Source organism: Canis aureus, chromosome 7 (assembly GCF_053574225.1).
Source record: "Canis aureus isolate CA01 chromosome 7, VMU_Caureus_v.1.0, whole genome shotgun sequence".
In the NCBI taxonomy this organism is placed as follows: domain Eukaryota; kingdom Metazoa; phylum Chordata; class Mammalia; order Carnivora; family Canidae; genus Canis; species Canis aureus.
In genome coordinates, this window is record NC_135617.1 from 45381127 (window position 1) to 45397046 (window position 15920).

Here is a 15920-nt window from a genome sequence, read left to right on the forward strand (position 1 = left end):
CCTGCTTCTCTCTCTGCCTATGTCTCTGCCTCTCTCTCTCTCTCTCTCTCTCATGAATAAATAAATAAAATCTTAAAAAATATATAGGTTTCTGGACCCTATGGTAGAACTACCTCATCAAAATATTTATGATGGAATCTAAAACTTTGCATTTCAAAAAATAAAAAAATAATAAATAAGTAAAATTTTGCATTTCTATAAGCCAGTATATTAATTAATCATAACAAAACAAATGCAGACTTTCATGAAAAATTTTAATACTTAGACTAAAGTTATCACATTTGTCTTTAGAGTGGCGATTAAATCACACATAGTAAAAGATTATATGATTTAGGCTTTCCTATTCCTAGTGTAAAATGACTCTAATCCAGCAGTTCTCAGTCTAAAATACAAATCCTTACTGTTGATAAAGCCCATTTTTTTTTGTTCTGGAAATGGTTTATAATGAGCTGTTATTTCCCTATAACCTTTAGTACTTATGAAGATACTGAAGTTATTTAACCCTTCTCCGGAGTAATCAACATATACCAGGCAAAGAAAGACTCTCTCTTCTGCCTTCCCCCCCAAAGTTACATCTATTCCAAAGCTGTGGAGGTCTCAGGTTGAGTGAGGTTCGTGAATGGGATTCAATGGGTCCTTGGGTCTTCTAAAACCGCATATACAATCATGCATGTGCTCATGTGCATTTTATGGGAAGAAGATCCATCGCTTTCATCAATATTCTAAGATCTGTTGGTTTCAGTGACAGACCTACTTCGTACTGATGTAGAATTAAAAATTACTTTGGACTAGTGTGAACATGAGGAAATCTACTGTCCCATCCATTATTCTAGTGTTGCAGTGGCTCGGGTTCATTGATACCAGGATTACTAAATATTTATTACCTAACTGAATATCGGAGTGGACCTGAAATAGATTCAGATTCAGTAACAACACTGTAGAGAACATGTTATTTCAACTAAAAGTGCCCTGCTCTGTCAGTACTGTCAGTTTCTTGATAGTTCAGCTTTCTCTCTCTCTTTTTAATTGCATGGTACTTTTCAAACCAGAACCCATAAGAGGAGCGAAAAAGGACTTATTGTAGTAATTTAAATATTATTTTATTCTCAAAAAAATGCTGTCACTTTTTTGCCCTTCCTACTTTCCAATATACACATGGCTGATGGCTTCCAAGTCTTTCTCATAACCACTGTACCATTTGCAGGAAGTCTGTATCGAATAGCTATTCCATGGTGCTACTCTAAGCACATTATGCTTTGCTCTATTAATAAGACTGAAAATATACAATATATATTCTACATATGGCTTCCACTGTAATTGCCTGTGAGCTGCATATGTTGACTGACATGAAGCATCTCTCTGTAAAAGAAAAGCAATTAACTATTTGTATTAGCCAAATGTTTCTCTAAATATAGCATTCCCATGTTTTTAGCCAAAAATGTATTTCAGCAGTTCCTTCTAACAAAAACATTTCATTTATCCATATAAAGAAGTAGTTTTAAATGAACAGTTTCAGAATTTAATACTTGTTATAGTCATTTACAAGTTTTTTTCAGTGTGTGATTATAAAAACTATGAAAAGCTAATATTAGCATCCTTCAATTTTTGCTAAAAAGGAAATAATTTTTATAAAGGTTCCCACCTTTATAAAGACAGTGAGGTAGTGTAGAATGATGAGACCTACTAATTGCCCATGGTCATACTGGCCAGTTTATGTATATTACCTTATTCCTCTTAACCCAGAGAATAGTTATTCTTGTCTCCATTTTAAAAGTGCAAGGATTGGCAATCAGCACTCAGTGTGGACCATCTCCCCATTACATGGCAGAGATTACAGTTGAACCCAAACCCACCTGACTCTATCTTGTACTTTTGCTCTCTGATGAGTGCATTTCACTCTACAAAAAGCATGGGAAGCCCTGCTTCGTTAATTAAGTTATCTGGTTATTCTGCATAAAGCTGGTAGCATCCATTAATTTCTTCATTTTGTGCAGAGCTTTTTTTTTTTTTTTTTTGTAATAGCAGATGGCAGGACTTGAAGAAATAATAAAGGTTAAATCTGAGGAAGGACAATCACTGTTCTCTCACAATAAGAAAATATCAATGCCTGCTGAGAGTGGTGCTTGTCAGTGAAAATGCCAGTGAAAATTAAGTTGGAAAGTAAATTCTTGACCTTTCAAAACTAAACCCATATTTTTCACCAAAAGGAATTATTTCATGTATTTAGCTCCTGAAAGTTTTGAAAGTAAAATCCAGTCTAGCCTTTATCTTCTCTTTTTTTTTAATTTTTATTTATTTTTATTCATGAAAGACAGAGAGAGAGAGAGAGGCAGAGACACAGGCAGAGGGAGAAGCAGGCTCCATGCAGGGAGCCCGATGTGGGACTCAATCCCGGGTCTCCAGGATCAGGCCCTGGGCCAAAGGCAGTGCTAAACTGCTGAGCCACCCGGGCTGCCCTAGCTTCTCATTTTAAAGACTCTAGTTATGGTTGATAACCATATTAACTTAAAAGTACTTTATGGGAGCACCTGGGTGGCTCCATTGGTTAAGCATCTGCCTTCTGGTCAGTCATGATCTTGGAGTCCTGGGATTGGGCCCCATTGGGCTCCCTGCTCCCTGGGGAGTCTGCTTCTCCTTCCCCCCTCACAACCCCCCACCCAGTTTGTGCTCTCTCTCTTTCTCTCTCTCAAATAAATAAATAAAATATTTTTTTAAAAAAACACTTTATGAACAAACTCTAAGTGCAGAAGGAGATGAGTAAAATTATAACACATCTCAGGATCCCAAACAGTTTCATATAAATCCTTTGTTGAACTGCCCTTTTTGTTTATATTTTCCTTGTCTTGGAGTATGAAAGATCTTTCTTTTCCCAGCCCTACTGAGTATAATTGACAAATAAAATAGTATATATTTAAGGTGTAGAATATGATGGTTTGGTATACATATACATTGTGAAAAGAGTACCAAGGGGTCAAGTTAACTCATTCATTAACTAACATGGTTACCTTGTGTGTGTGTGTGTGTGTGTGTGTGTGTGTGTGTGTTGAAAACAAAGTTTACTTTCTCAGCAAATTTCAAGCATATAATACAGTATTATTAACTATCAGTGCAAACTATGCATTGGATCCCCAAAACTTACTCATCTTGTACTTGAGAGTTTGTACCACTTGACTAACATTTCTCCATTTCTCCCACTTCCATCCCCTGACAACCCCCATTCTTCTATGCTTATATGAGTGATTTTTTAGATTCCATATATAAGTAAGATCAGTGTATAACTGGGAAAAAACTTTCTAAGGATATATGCAGAGACAAATCCTTGAGGGAAAAAAAGAGAGTATTGTGACATAAATATTAAAAACTTTTCCATAAAAAAAAATAAAAGTTTCACGTAGACAAAATTAAATGGCAAATACTAAACTGAAAAAGTATTAACAATACATGACAAGCAACTAATATGCTCATCATGTAAGCAGGTCTTCTGAATTGATGTTTAAAGGGATGAACAGAGAAAAAATTACATAATAAACAAATGAAAAGGAAGAAATACAAATGGCTAATAAATTTATTTAAAAGTTTTAAACCTCAATTAAAAATAGCAAAAGAATATTTTATTCTTTATTTCATTTTAAAATGAAACATAATAATCTCTTGCATGTAGTGACTTGTAAAGAAGCAGGTGTTCCAGTACCCAGTGGGGGAGATAAAATTGTGCAAAACATCTATGACATTGGTGCACCCTTCAAAGCATCCATATCATTTGCCCTAGTAGTTTTACTGCTAGAAATTATTACTAAGAAAATAATTAGCAAATACACAAGGATATGCTTATGTTAATCATAGCATTATTTTTAATAGCAAAAAGGTAGAACTCAGTCAGTTGCCCAATAATTGAAGGTTAATTAAATATATAAAAAAAACTGTATGCCATCATTTAAAAATAGTCAATGCTATGAAAAAAGAGTTAATGGTATTTATGATATGATATACAAATGCTTGGAATACTTTCTGATATATATCTAATGCAGGATTCTATTTTTTGTTTAAAAGAAAATATAGCTAGAAAAACTGCTGTGTGTGCGTATATATATATGCATATATATACATATATACATGTTAATTAGTGGCATATAATATATACCAAAATGTTAATAATTATTGTCTTTTCTAGTGGTGCCTGGATGGCTCAGTTGGTTGAGCAATCAAATCTTGGTTTCAGCTCCGGTCATGATCTCAGGTCCTGGGGATCCAGCCCTGCATTGGGCTGCCCACTCAGTGTGGAGTCTGCTTGAGATTCTCTCTTTCTGCCCCACCCCTGTTCTCACTCTCTAATACATAAATTAATCTTTTAAAGAAATTGTCCTTTCTACAGTGTTGATACTGTAGAGATTTTTTTTATTTTTCTCTCTGTGCTTCTCTGTTTTTAAGTTTTTATAGTTTTTCCTTTAAAATTGACATATATTACTTTTTGTTGAAAAAAAACACTGCTTTAAAAATGAAAAATACTTCTCGTTTTATTTCTTCCAGTTTTTTTTTACATGAAGTATTTTTGCCTTTCTTCAAGGTTGTATTTTCACTATGCAAGTTCGCACTGAGAAGAAGGACCATTTCAGAGGTCTGGGAAACCCTGAGGGCCACCCGAATGCTGGGCGCAGTGTTAGCCAGTGTGATGCTTCTCCCTGCAGTTTAATGAAATGTGCCAATGGTGGGATGTGCATAGAGACTGGTTTCACTGTATAGTAAGTATGATATTATTAAGAAATAAACTAGCAAGTTATTTGCATGCTAAGCAGTACTCCACTCACACAGACTGATGTTCACATTTAAAATATGTTTATATGGACTTCCTAGGTGATTGGACAACAGATAAAAACTGGAAAAGGGTCGGTGCAGCATTTATGCCACCTTCTCAATTCTTTCAACAATGGAAATGAGTCACTGCATCTCATTCCAGATACCATGGAAAATAATCTTAAATTCATAACATTGAAAGTATTGCCAGAAATGTTAATCATACAAGAATTTGCCTACTGGGATTTGCTTTCATATTTAGGTTTGAGCTCTGTTAGAAAGGGTACTCGTGGGACGCCTGGGTGGCTCGGTGGTTGAGTGTGTCTGCCTTTGGCTCAGGGCGTGGTCCTGGAGTCCCGAGATGGAGTCTCACATCGGGCTCCCTGCATGGAACCTGCTTCTTCATCTGCCCATATCTCTGCCTCCCTTGGTGTCCCTCATGAATAAATAAATAAAATCTTTAAAAAAAAAGAAAAAAAAGAAAGCGTCCTCGCTAGGTGGACCCTAGCTAGCAAAGCTGTGTGATTTGACTTCTGAACTACTTTAGTATGAAGAAAAAACATGGACTTGTTAAATGGGAAGAACAAAGGAATGTTGTCTTATGAAGAACTTCTTTTGTTGATCATTTCCTCCCTGCACAGGTAATATAAGAGGGTTATCTTGGAATGTGCCAAAGAAAGAGAAAGTAAGCACTCAATCTTCCCATTTCTTCCACTCTACTGTTTAGTTTCTTATAGGCCCTACATAATCTGGCCTCTGCAGCCTCTTAGATCTTCTCTCTTACCCCTCCCTCATTACGCTCAAGTCCAGTTACCCTACTTCGTCTTTTGAACACATCCAGCTCATTTCTGCTCCTAGACCTGTGTCTTCCAGCAGAGGCAGGATCACCCTTGCACTCAGTCTCCATTTGGCTGCCTCCTTCATATCACCTCCTCAGAAAAGTGCTCCCTTAGATCAACTCAAAACTATCCCTCACTCTACTCATTCTCCATCACATCATCACATTTTCCTTTCTCCATGAATATCATTCTCTTTGTTTGCCTGTTTATGTGTTAGTTATTATTTTTCCCTGACAATGGACCTGATCTTTCATTCTATCATTGTACCCCTCATACCTTGAAGAGTTGCCCAGCATAGAATAGACATTCATTAATTGTTCCATTAATGAACCAATGAGCAGAAGGAATCTGTATTCCAAAGATTCTAAGCACTAATGCAAATGTAAGGACAAGCAAGGTGATCCCATGATGATCATGAGAATGAAGCCAAACTGACTGAACAGAATATTGTAATTGATTAAGTATGAGAAATGGGGCAGATGAAGTATAGAAGGAAGAGAAACTTACGTGATAGATAACAGATTTGATTGTTCTCAAGAATAAGACATAAACAGTTTCTAGGCAAGAAAAAGCCATAGTAAAGACAATCCTGTAAACATGTAAACATCCCTTTGCAGCATGGATGTATCACAGAATCACTAGGAGATAGTTTTGGAAAATCTAAGCACATTATGAAGGGCCTGATTTCAAGAAATAGCCATTTAAAAAAAAGGAAAGAATTAATTCAGAAAATATTATAGAGAAATTTTCATGGTATACTATGACCTACTGATTATGATTGTGGGAGGAAGGTCAGTGGGGGAGTTAAATCTAAATTAATCCAAAACAAATATGAAAAGGCTTGATGTGTTCAGGTAGATCCAAGACACCTAATGTGCTAAACAGTAAGGTAAAAGCGTGAGCTCAACTTTATGGAAACTTGTGAAGAAAAAATGTATAATGTGATCAAGTCCATGGAAGTGCTAAAGACAAAACCTGAAGCTTGGTACACCACCACCATGGAGCAATATAAATTCAAATTAGCTTAACCATTATGATTTTACTGTTCCTTCTTTACAATTTTTTTTTTTTTTTTGATAGGCACACAGTGAGAGAGAGAGAGGCAGAGGCATAGGCAGAGGGAGCCCGACGTGGGATTCGATCCCGAGTCTCCAGGATCGCGCCCTGGGCAGGCGCTAAACTGCTGCGCCACCCAGGGATCCCCCTTCTTTACAATTTTTAATGAAACCTTTAGGTTTGCTTTATAACTTAGGCATTCTAATTTGCTCTGCAGCCAAGCTTAATTATGCAAAAGAACAAATTTATCTCACTTTATCTAAAGAAATGTGGTCATTCTTCAGGTCACCTCTGAGGTGATTCGTTATCTTGTAATGTGATACTATACTGATAGTAATAAAGAATGTGATAACAAACAGTGGGAAGTGACAGGAAGAAAGCAGAAGAAAGGGGTGCCTGGGTGGCTCGGTAGGTTAGGTATCTGCCTTTAGCTCAGGTCATGATCTCAGGGTCCTGGGACTGAGCCCCACATCCGGCTCACTGCTCAGCGGGGAGCCTGATGCTCCCCTTGCTTGTGCTCTTATGGATAAATAAATAAATAAATAAATAAATAAATAAATAAATAAAATCTTTATAAAGAAAGCAAAGAAAATGGAAAGCCCAAGTAGGACATTCACTCCAACTCCTCATTATTCCATGTGGAACAAAGGGTCTGTTTCCATTTAAAAGCCACAAGTGTGGGCAGCCCAGGTGGCTCAGTGGTTTAGCACTGCCTTCAGCCTAGGGCCTGATCCCAGAGACCTGGGATCAAGTCCCACGTCAGGCTCCCTACATGGAGCCTGCCTTTCCCTCTGCCTTTCCCTCTGCCTTTGTGTCTCTCATGAATAAATAAATAAAACCTTTTAAAAAAAAAGCCACAAGTGTTTATCTTGGAAAGTATAATGCCAAGTGTAGACAGACATTCAGAACTATTCGCAGATTATTTCGATTAATATAGAAAATTTTCTTGATTTGTGATAATAAAAGTAATACCATATAATTGCACAGAAGTTTGTGGCTAACAGAGCATTTTTTGCATACATTATTTCCATTTCCCCTAATTACACCTTCCTAAATTAGTCAAGGCAGATATCCTAGTCCCAATTTAATGGATGGGAAACTAAGATTGCAAGTGAATCAAGAGGATAAACCAGCATCTTAAAAGTGTACAGCAGGCCCCAAAATCAAATCTTCTAGTTCCTGGATCAAAACTCTTTCAGAACCTAAATAACAAGAAATTTAAAGCATTTTAAAAGCAGCTAATAATATAGATAAGGTAACAAATGTGTTAAGTATCTCTTTATCTGTAGTGTGTAATCTGTTCATTTATTCTTAATTTTTTTTAAAAAATGAAGTTGTCTTCAATTGACATTCCATATTTTCTCCAAACTGGAAGTAACTTATGTCATGACACAGAGCCTGGGGGTTTCATCAATTCCTGTGTGGGTAGAAAACTGTATCTCATAGTCTAACATGAGAGCCTTGACTTGAATAACAAATAGACTTGATTAATTATGTACAATGGGAATGATACCTCTGATAAGTTTCTTTATAGGATTCTAAAATCCTTCTTACCAAAATTGGGGCCAATATTTGGGTTCTTATTAAAATAACAACAGAGGCCTCTGGTGGCTCATTCGACTCTTGGTTTTGGCTCAGGTCATGATCTCAGGCTCATGAGATCAAGCTCCACATAAGGCTCTGTGCTCAGCATGGAGTCTGCTTCAGATACTCTTTCCCTCTCCCTCCCACTCACTCTCCCTCTCTCAAATAAATTATTTTTAAAATCTTTTTTAAATAAATAAACAAAATACAAAATATGTACCATATTAACTACATACAAAACACGTATCTAGTCAGATGTAGCTCCTGTGAGTATTATATAATTACTTATTAAAAGTACAGCTCCCCGAATTTAAAAGAGGTAAATTTTATGGTATGTAAATTACACTTCAATAAAGCTGTTTAAAAGTATTAAGGTGCCCACTCACAGTCATTCAGCTCTAGTAGCAAGAGTTTACGGAGAATTTTACTCCTTTTGGTAAGTTTTGTAATGCTGCTCTCATCTCAATAATAAGAATCCCTTTTCAAAAGAAGCTATTTTCTTTGTAATTACTTTTCAGTGGTGTTTAAGAAGTTTTCCTCTATCCCAGGCTTTTAACTTTACATGGCTCTATGATTTTATTTTTTTACCTGAAGCAGAGTAATATTACATTGAATTTCTAGGTAATAATATAGACAGATCAAAGCTAAAGTTTGGTCTTTTTCTGAAAAATAACTAAGACATATAATAAAATATTTCCTAAATGCTCAAGAGGTAAGTCCCAACCCAGAAGTATAAATGTCATGGTGTTTGGAATAAATTTTAAAAGCAAAATCTCAAAGCTGGTCAGTGTCTTAACAATGCATAGCTGAATGGTATAATTTTTTTAAAAAAAGAATTCAAAATGCTCCATTTGGTTCCTACTCCCACAGCTGGGAGTAGGAAGCATTGTTGATACCTAAGGGGAAGCCTTGTGCCAAGTAAGGTGAGAGGTCAGGCTTGATAAGGTGGGGACTGTGCTCTGGGACTCTGTAAACCACTGCAAGCCCTGCTTTCCTACTCCAAGTACGTCAGCATACACAGATCCAGTTGTGTTCTAATGCAGTTTCTCAAATGAGAGTATAATAAGGCAGAGTTCATGTAAGGACTTCATGCTCCTGGGATAAGCTCTGATGCAACAGAAAAGCAGTAAGCTATTTCTCTTGTTAGTCAGCAGCCAAGGCTAAGAGAAAAGGTTTGTTTAGTTGTAGCTTACCCATATATGTACATGTGTTTTGTGCAACATGTTTTTAAGCAGATTTTATATCATTTAATTTGCATTTTGCTTGACCTTTGTTAAAAACAAAACAACAGGCCCAAAATGGAGTTGCTTATGCTAAGCCCTACATCACCAAACGGAGATTCGACTTCACTACAGTTTAGGCTGTCCCAGAAGTGAAATCTGAAACCAGTCAATCAGGAATCACCTGATCAATACGACTTAGATAATCTGATAGACCCCTTCCCTAAAGGGAAGTGACATTGCAATAACCAGTCTACTTTTTTTGCCGGTATAACTTCCTTGTTCCTACTCCCTTCTGCCAGCGGTAAAAGTCTTTCATTTGGTACAGCTCCTTGGAGCTCCTTTCTGTCTGCTAGACTGGAGGCTGTCCAGTTCAAATCAATCTTTGCTCAAATAAACTCAAAATTTTTAATATGCCTCAGTTTCTTTTAACACCATAAAGTCATATTCTGATGATGACTGAGGGTGATATGACATGTGTTCCTTGAAGAAAAGAACAGTGTAGGAAAGCCAAAACTTACAAAAACCAGCTAAATGTAAAAGTGAGCTGCACAGACAGTAGGTACAATAGGAGTTCAGAGAGAATGTGGATCCAAGAGGTGAAATGCACCCAAGATTTATAGTAAGTTCATAAATGAATCTATCAGTGAGCACAGAATCTCACCAACCCTGGGTTTCCTGATTATTTTTTGGCTCACAGATGTCTGAGAATTAGGTGAAACCTAAAATTCCTTTCCTCTGAAAAATAAATACTTATGACAGAAAAACGTGAGAAAAATGTTAGAAGGTCCCCAATTGTAGACTCTCTGGGGTCCCCAAATTCTCCAAATGAAGAGTTCCTTGCCCATTTTGTCCTCTGATCTCACCCAGCAGAGTTTAGTGCAGTCTACTAGGGCTCCTATGCCTGACGGTGCTATCATTCGCCAACTAGCACCCTACTCTCTAAACCCCCTCCCCCTGAATCTTGCTAAAAACTCTGCTTCTCTTTCCTGCTCAAAATGTCCCTTCATCTTTCATTGCCAGTGCAGCAAAACATGAGTTCTTGCTTCTGCTATTCAAGGTGTCACATGGCCTGCTGTCACCCTGTCTGCTCCTGCTGGACTTTCTCCCACTCAGTATCCCCAAGAATTGTATATCACTCTCCAGCTCCTCAAGAAACACTCCCTCTCCAAGCAACCAGCCGGTGTAGCCAGCTAGGTAACTCACCACCTCCCATTTGGTTTTTTTCCTTCCTCTCCCTTTGTTCTTTTCTTACTCTTGCTTACGAGGCAGAGGACCCCTTCATTTCCCTGGAATTGCTTTTAGTCTCTGTTTTCTAGGGATTCCAAGTTAAAGCTAATATTTTTTCCTACCTTTGAGATTAAGAGAAAGTTCAAAAATTGCCTAATTTAGTGGCAGGGCTGTAGAGAAGTAGACACTGTCGTTACCAGAGCAAACTATTTGTTTAAACACAAGCTGTTCATCACTAGGTATCTGACTGGTAAAGCTAAAGAACATTTACACAACAGAGGACATGGCTATAAAAATCGTTATATGTTACTGATCCTTAGGATACAGTAAGTGAAAATAGTATGGTAAAGAAGCAAAGCATGCAAGGAAAGGGAATAATATAGATAAATAGATATAAATACACTCATATAAATATGTGTATTATATATACACATACACATGTGCTCATGTTTTTCTAAGGAGAAAAAACAGAGGAAGATTACAGAAAAAAATTATAAATGGTTACCTGAGAATGAGAAAGAGAACAAGGAGAAGTAACAGGCATGAAAGCTGGACTTTTAAAAATATAGTCTGCTTCATTGTTTTTATTTGGAACTAGGTCAGTGTTTCACCTGGAAGATGAAAAAAAAAGAAAAAGGAGTAATTCTTAAGCATTGAAAAGAAAATAAGGAAATAAATGAATCTAACTGTATTTCAAATTGGTGGCATAGGGCAGCCTGGGTGGCTCAGCGGTTTAGCACCGCCTTCAGCTCAGGTCATGATCCTGGAGTCCCAGGATCAAGTCCCACGTCGGGCTCCCTGCATGGAGCCTGCTTCTTCTTCTGCCTGTGTCTCTGCCTCTCTCTGTGTGTCTCTCATGAATAAATAAATTTTTAAAATATTAAAAAAAACAAATTGGTGGCATAACCTAGGAGACATTTAATTCAAATGATTATTAATTGACTGTACAGTGAGTTATATCCAAAGACAAAAAGAACCATAAAGATATTTTATATTGCATCTTATGGTCTTGATGTAAATGGTAGCATTGGTATTATCCTGAAACTAGAGATAAAAATAAAACAGCTAGGTAGCAAGATAGCTTGATGGATGGATGGATGAATGAATTGATGGATATAAACCAAATGAGTAATTATCTTAATATTTCTCATTAGGAACCAAGATTTTCAGCATAAGAGAAAAGCAATATAGACATAAAATCAAAAAAGTAAAAACCTTCTCATTTTTAATTTGAACTAGAAATAACATATGAATTCATGACTTAATTATTTCCTAGCTATGTCCACTAAAGAAATCCAGAAACAACAGTGATTGGGTAGGAATGAAAACTCTAATACCAAAATCTTTATCTCCAAGCAGCATTTTCCACAAAAAATAAACATGACTTCTAAAAAAAATTAAAAAATAAACCAGAACTTCTGGTATAATTGGACATTCAACTCTGGGGTAGGAAATGTATGATATGATCCTGGATGTCTTTTTGTGCCTGAAAGCAGGAGAGTTGTCAAAGACCACTAGGGTGATTTTGAAAGAGGACAGAAGCCAACTTTAAGAGACTCCCACTGGCTAAAGATGGAACAATTTCAGAATCCCAGAGAATAATATCTGTAATGGGTTTAAACATACCAATATATAAAATACATGTAGTTATAATGATACTCTATACACACATTCCACCAAAGAAAACTTGTCACCTATGGAGATTGCTAGTGTACCACTCATTATTCTGAAATACAACTAAAGGGAAAGATGGGTAGGTTCAACCTTCCTTTTCTATAAAGAGTATAGTAGCCAGCCTCCCAGTGGCCCTCCTAAGAGACACATCCTTCTGTAGTCCCTTCCCACACTGAATAGATGCTGACCTGGATAAATAATAAGATGTTCTATAAATGACAGCTTGTGACTTCAAAGCTAGGTGAAAAGTTGTTAGCACTTATTCCTTCCTTAAATTGTGAAATTAAAGGATAAAATGATTCTACCCACTGAACAGTTTTAATAATGGTCAGGCTCTATTTTATATAGTTCCTCTGGCAGTTGTATAGAGAACAAATTTACAGGTGGCAAGCCTGAGAGCAGAATAACCTATTATGAGTCCATAATAATAAAAAATGGTTATTATTGCCTTGAACCATTAAGGTCTGGAGTAATTTATTATGCAGCAATAGGTAACTAATACTAAATAATATTAACTAGCCAGATAAGTGATGAGAAGTAGTTCTTATTCGAACTGAGCTAATTTAAGTGCAGGATAAATAATGGAAATTAGAAATATCACCATTTTATAACACAGAAAATAATGGCTACTTGAATCATTTACTGAAAGGTTGATAGAAAACTATATAATGGCTGGATCAAGCTAACACCACTTGAACCAACTGGCTAGTCATAATTAAATGTGGAGCAAACATTATATGCCTCCTGGCAAGATGTCATTACCTACACAGTACCACCTCTAATGCATTAAAAAACCTGAACATGAATCTAATCAAGCCTCTATATCTACGAGACTCTGAAAAATAAGGGCCATAGATGAGAACAAGCTAAATGGTATTATAAGTATATAAACAACCAAATCTAGTATATGGCAAATTCTACTGTACAAAAAACACACAAAGCATACAGATGGAAAGAAATGCAATGGGAGAATTTTTATCTAGGTAACAAGCCTTAAGACACATACTCTGTAGATGCATTTGTGCAACTTGTTTGGATCCTGATGAACTGTCAAAAAAAAAAAACAACAAAGAAACTTTTTGAGACAATTATAATTAACTGAGCACAAAAATTAGATGATCATGAGATAGCAATGTCATTTTTGTTGGGTACAATACAGATTTTACATTGTGGTTTTTTTTGTTTCTTATCTGCTGGTGATATATACTGAAATATTTATAGTATATGTGTACTGTAAAAATGGGAATGGCTTCAAAACATTTTGGCCAAACAATAAAAAGAGTAGACAAAGAAGCAAATGAAACTTAAGAGCTAAAAATTGATCGTTTGAAACTGTTTAGGGAGATAGATTTACACTATTTTTTTCTACTTTTGTATTTGAATTTTAAAACAATAGTACATATAATATACATTTTTGTCTAATTTGAAAATTCATAAAGTATAAAATAAAGTATAGCATGCTTTTACCAGTTATAGATAGCTACTTTTAAAATGTGGGGATAAAAAAAAATGTGGGGATATTTTATTCCAGTCTTTCCTCACCCTCAGTTCTTAGTTGCCAAAACTATGCAAATCCATTATTTGATGCCACCTTTGGAAAAATGTATTTGAAGGATGTAAATTCCAAAAGAAGTTCATACCTTTATTATTTAAATCGAGAGAAAATAACGATCGAAGTAAGAATTCAATGTAGATTTTAGCAGGCCTCCCTATTACTGTGGTTTAAGGGGAATGTCTTTTTTCTCCTGCTTTGTAATCAGATGTCAGTTGCTTTCTCCTAGACTCTTGAGAGGTCCCTACACTGTGGAAGTCCAAAGATCTTTCCAAGGTTAATGCAGATTCCAGGAGGATTGGGTATATTCTCAAAACCTTCTCTGGTTGCAGGTCTCCTTCCCACCCATACAGACTCTGCTCCATACAATGTACGTCTAAAAGTGGCAACTTATTTGATTTCTACCAAATTAACAAAAGCGTTCACACTTTGAGATAGATCAGACAGTTTATATAGGTACAGGGGGAGCTATAGAGGGAAACTGTTTATATTATAGCCACCTAAACAACTTTCAACTTGTGTTTTGGCCATCCCATCCCTGCAGAAAAAATACATGGCCACTCCACTCCACTTAATCTGTATCTTCTTGTCATCGCTTTATTTTGCTCCAACTGACTCTCTAGGTTAGAACAAACCAAATTTCCCGTCTAGCCCTAGGCAGAGCGATTTAGCTATTTTCTTTTTGTAGTCCAAGCTCATGCTCACATTACTACAGCTAGGGTCCACCATCTACTCCAAGAAGCTCATGTAAATAATTCCCCAAAGACAATTCCCTCACTAAGAGGAACTGAATCCAACTGTTAACATGAAACAACGGTTAGGCCTTTATACTTGGAGGACAGAACCATTAGGGCTGAGGCCCACAGACAACTGCCAATACTTTTTTTAGTATCTAAAGAGTAGCTTCTTCTCATCCTTCTACACTCTGTGTGGTGTCATCAGAGTTTGGTGAATGATCTCACCAGCAAAGAAGGGAAAGCCATGGGGAAACTTAGTAGGTGGAGTGATTATAGCAACCCTTCCTTGTAAGCATGTTCTGTCTTAACATGCCATCACGTTCTACTGTAGAGTGAGGTTCATTTGTTTTACTGTTGTGTGTATATTTTTCAAAGGCTCAAATTTTGAGCATGTATTTGAGCATGTACATGTACTCAAATTGTACATTTGAGTAAATTTTGGCAGGTAAAATGATATCCATCATATCACACTTACCTTATTCTCCCAGTTTATTACTGAAATGGAAATAAATCATAAAGGAAAGCAAACTGACATGAAGTCATTCATGTATGACTTCATCAGTACAACAGATGGTCTATCTAAGGAGGAGATTCATGTATGTTTCTCTTTTCCTTCAAATAACAGAGAAATAAGTTGTATATGCAGAAGTGGAGTCCTTTAAGCTATGTGACCATCTGTTGCTAAATAACATGCATTAATTCCATTATTCATATTAGCTTTATTATCACATTACATAGATTTCATTTTAAGTACTGTATCTGTGATTTTACTTATGCACAGAAAACCCACAAATCTGTAACCATAATTTTCTTACAGATCCAGCTCAAGGTAAATTTTCTCCAAAAACTTTTTCTTTTTTAAGATTTTATTTTTAAGTAATCTCTACACCCAACATAGGGCTCAAACTCACAACTCTGAGACCCAGAGTCACACATTCTACCAACTGAGCCAGCCAGGCATCCCCTCTTTTCTGCTCTCATCTCACAGTGATGATTCTAATAACTTGCCCTCATTAGCCTCGACATATGTAAAAGAATTTCTCTTATGCAAAGCAATAGAATCTGTGATAAACTGAAAAAGAAGGTTAGGCAGGGGTTATATTTCTCTAAGTCTCTGTTTTTTAACTACACACTGAAAACTAATAATTGCATTTACCTCAGAGGGTTAATATGGGTATTAAATGAGTCACTACCTAAAAAAAAAAAAAAAAAATACTTAAAATGGTGCCTGGACTAA

General features: G+C 36.2%; 1 protein-coding gene across 1 annotated transcript in view; it reads left to right on the plus strand.

Annotated features, from left to right (window-relative positions):
• The window catches only part of EYS (EGF-like photoreceptor maintenance factor), a 1514868-nt gene that overhangs the window by 1460271 nt on the left and 38677 nt on the right, over positions 1 to 15920 (plus strand). The window contains exon 37 of the mRNA XM_077903501.1: positions 4565 to 4739. Coding sequence (XP_077759627.1) covers positions 4565 to 4739 — 175 coding nt within the window. The remainder of the gene's footprint in view (positions 1 to 4564; positions 4740 to 15920) is intronic.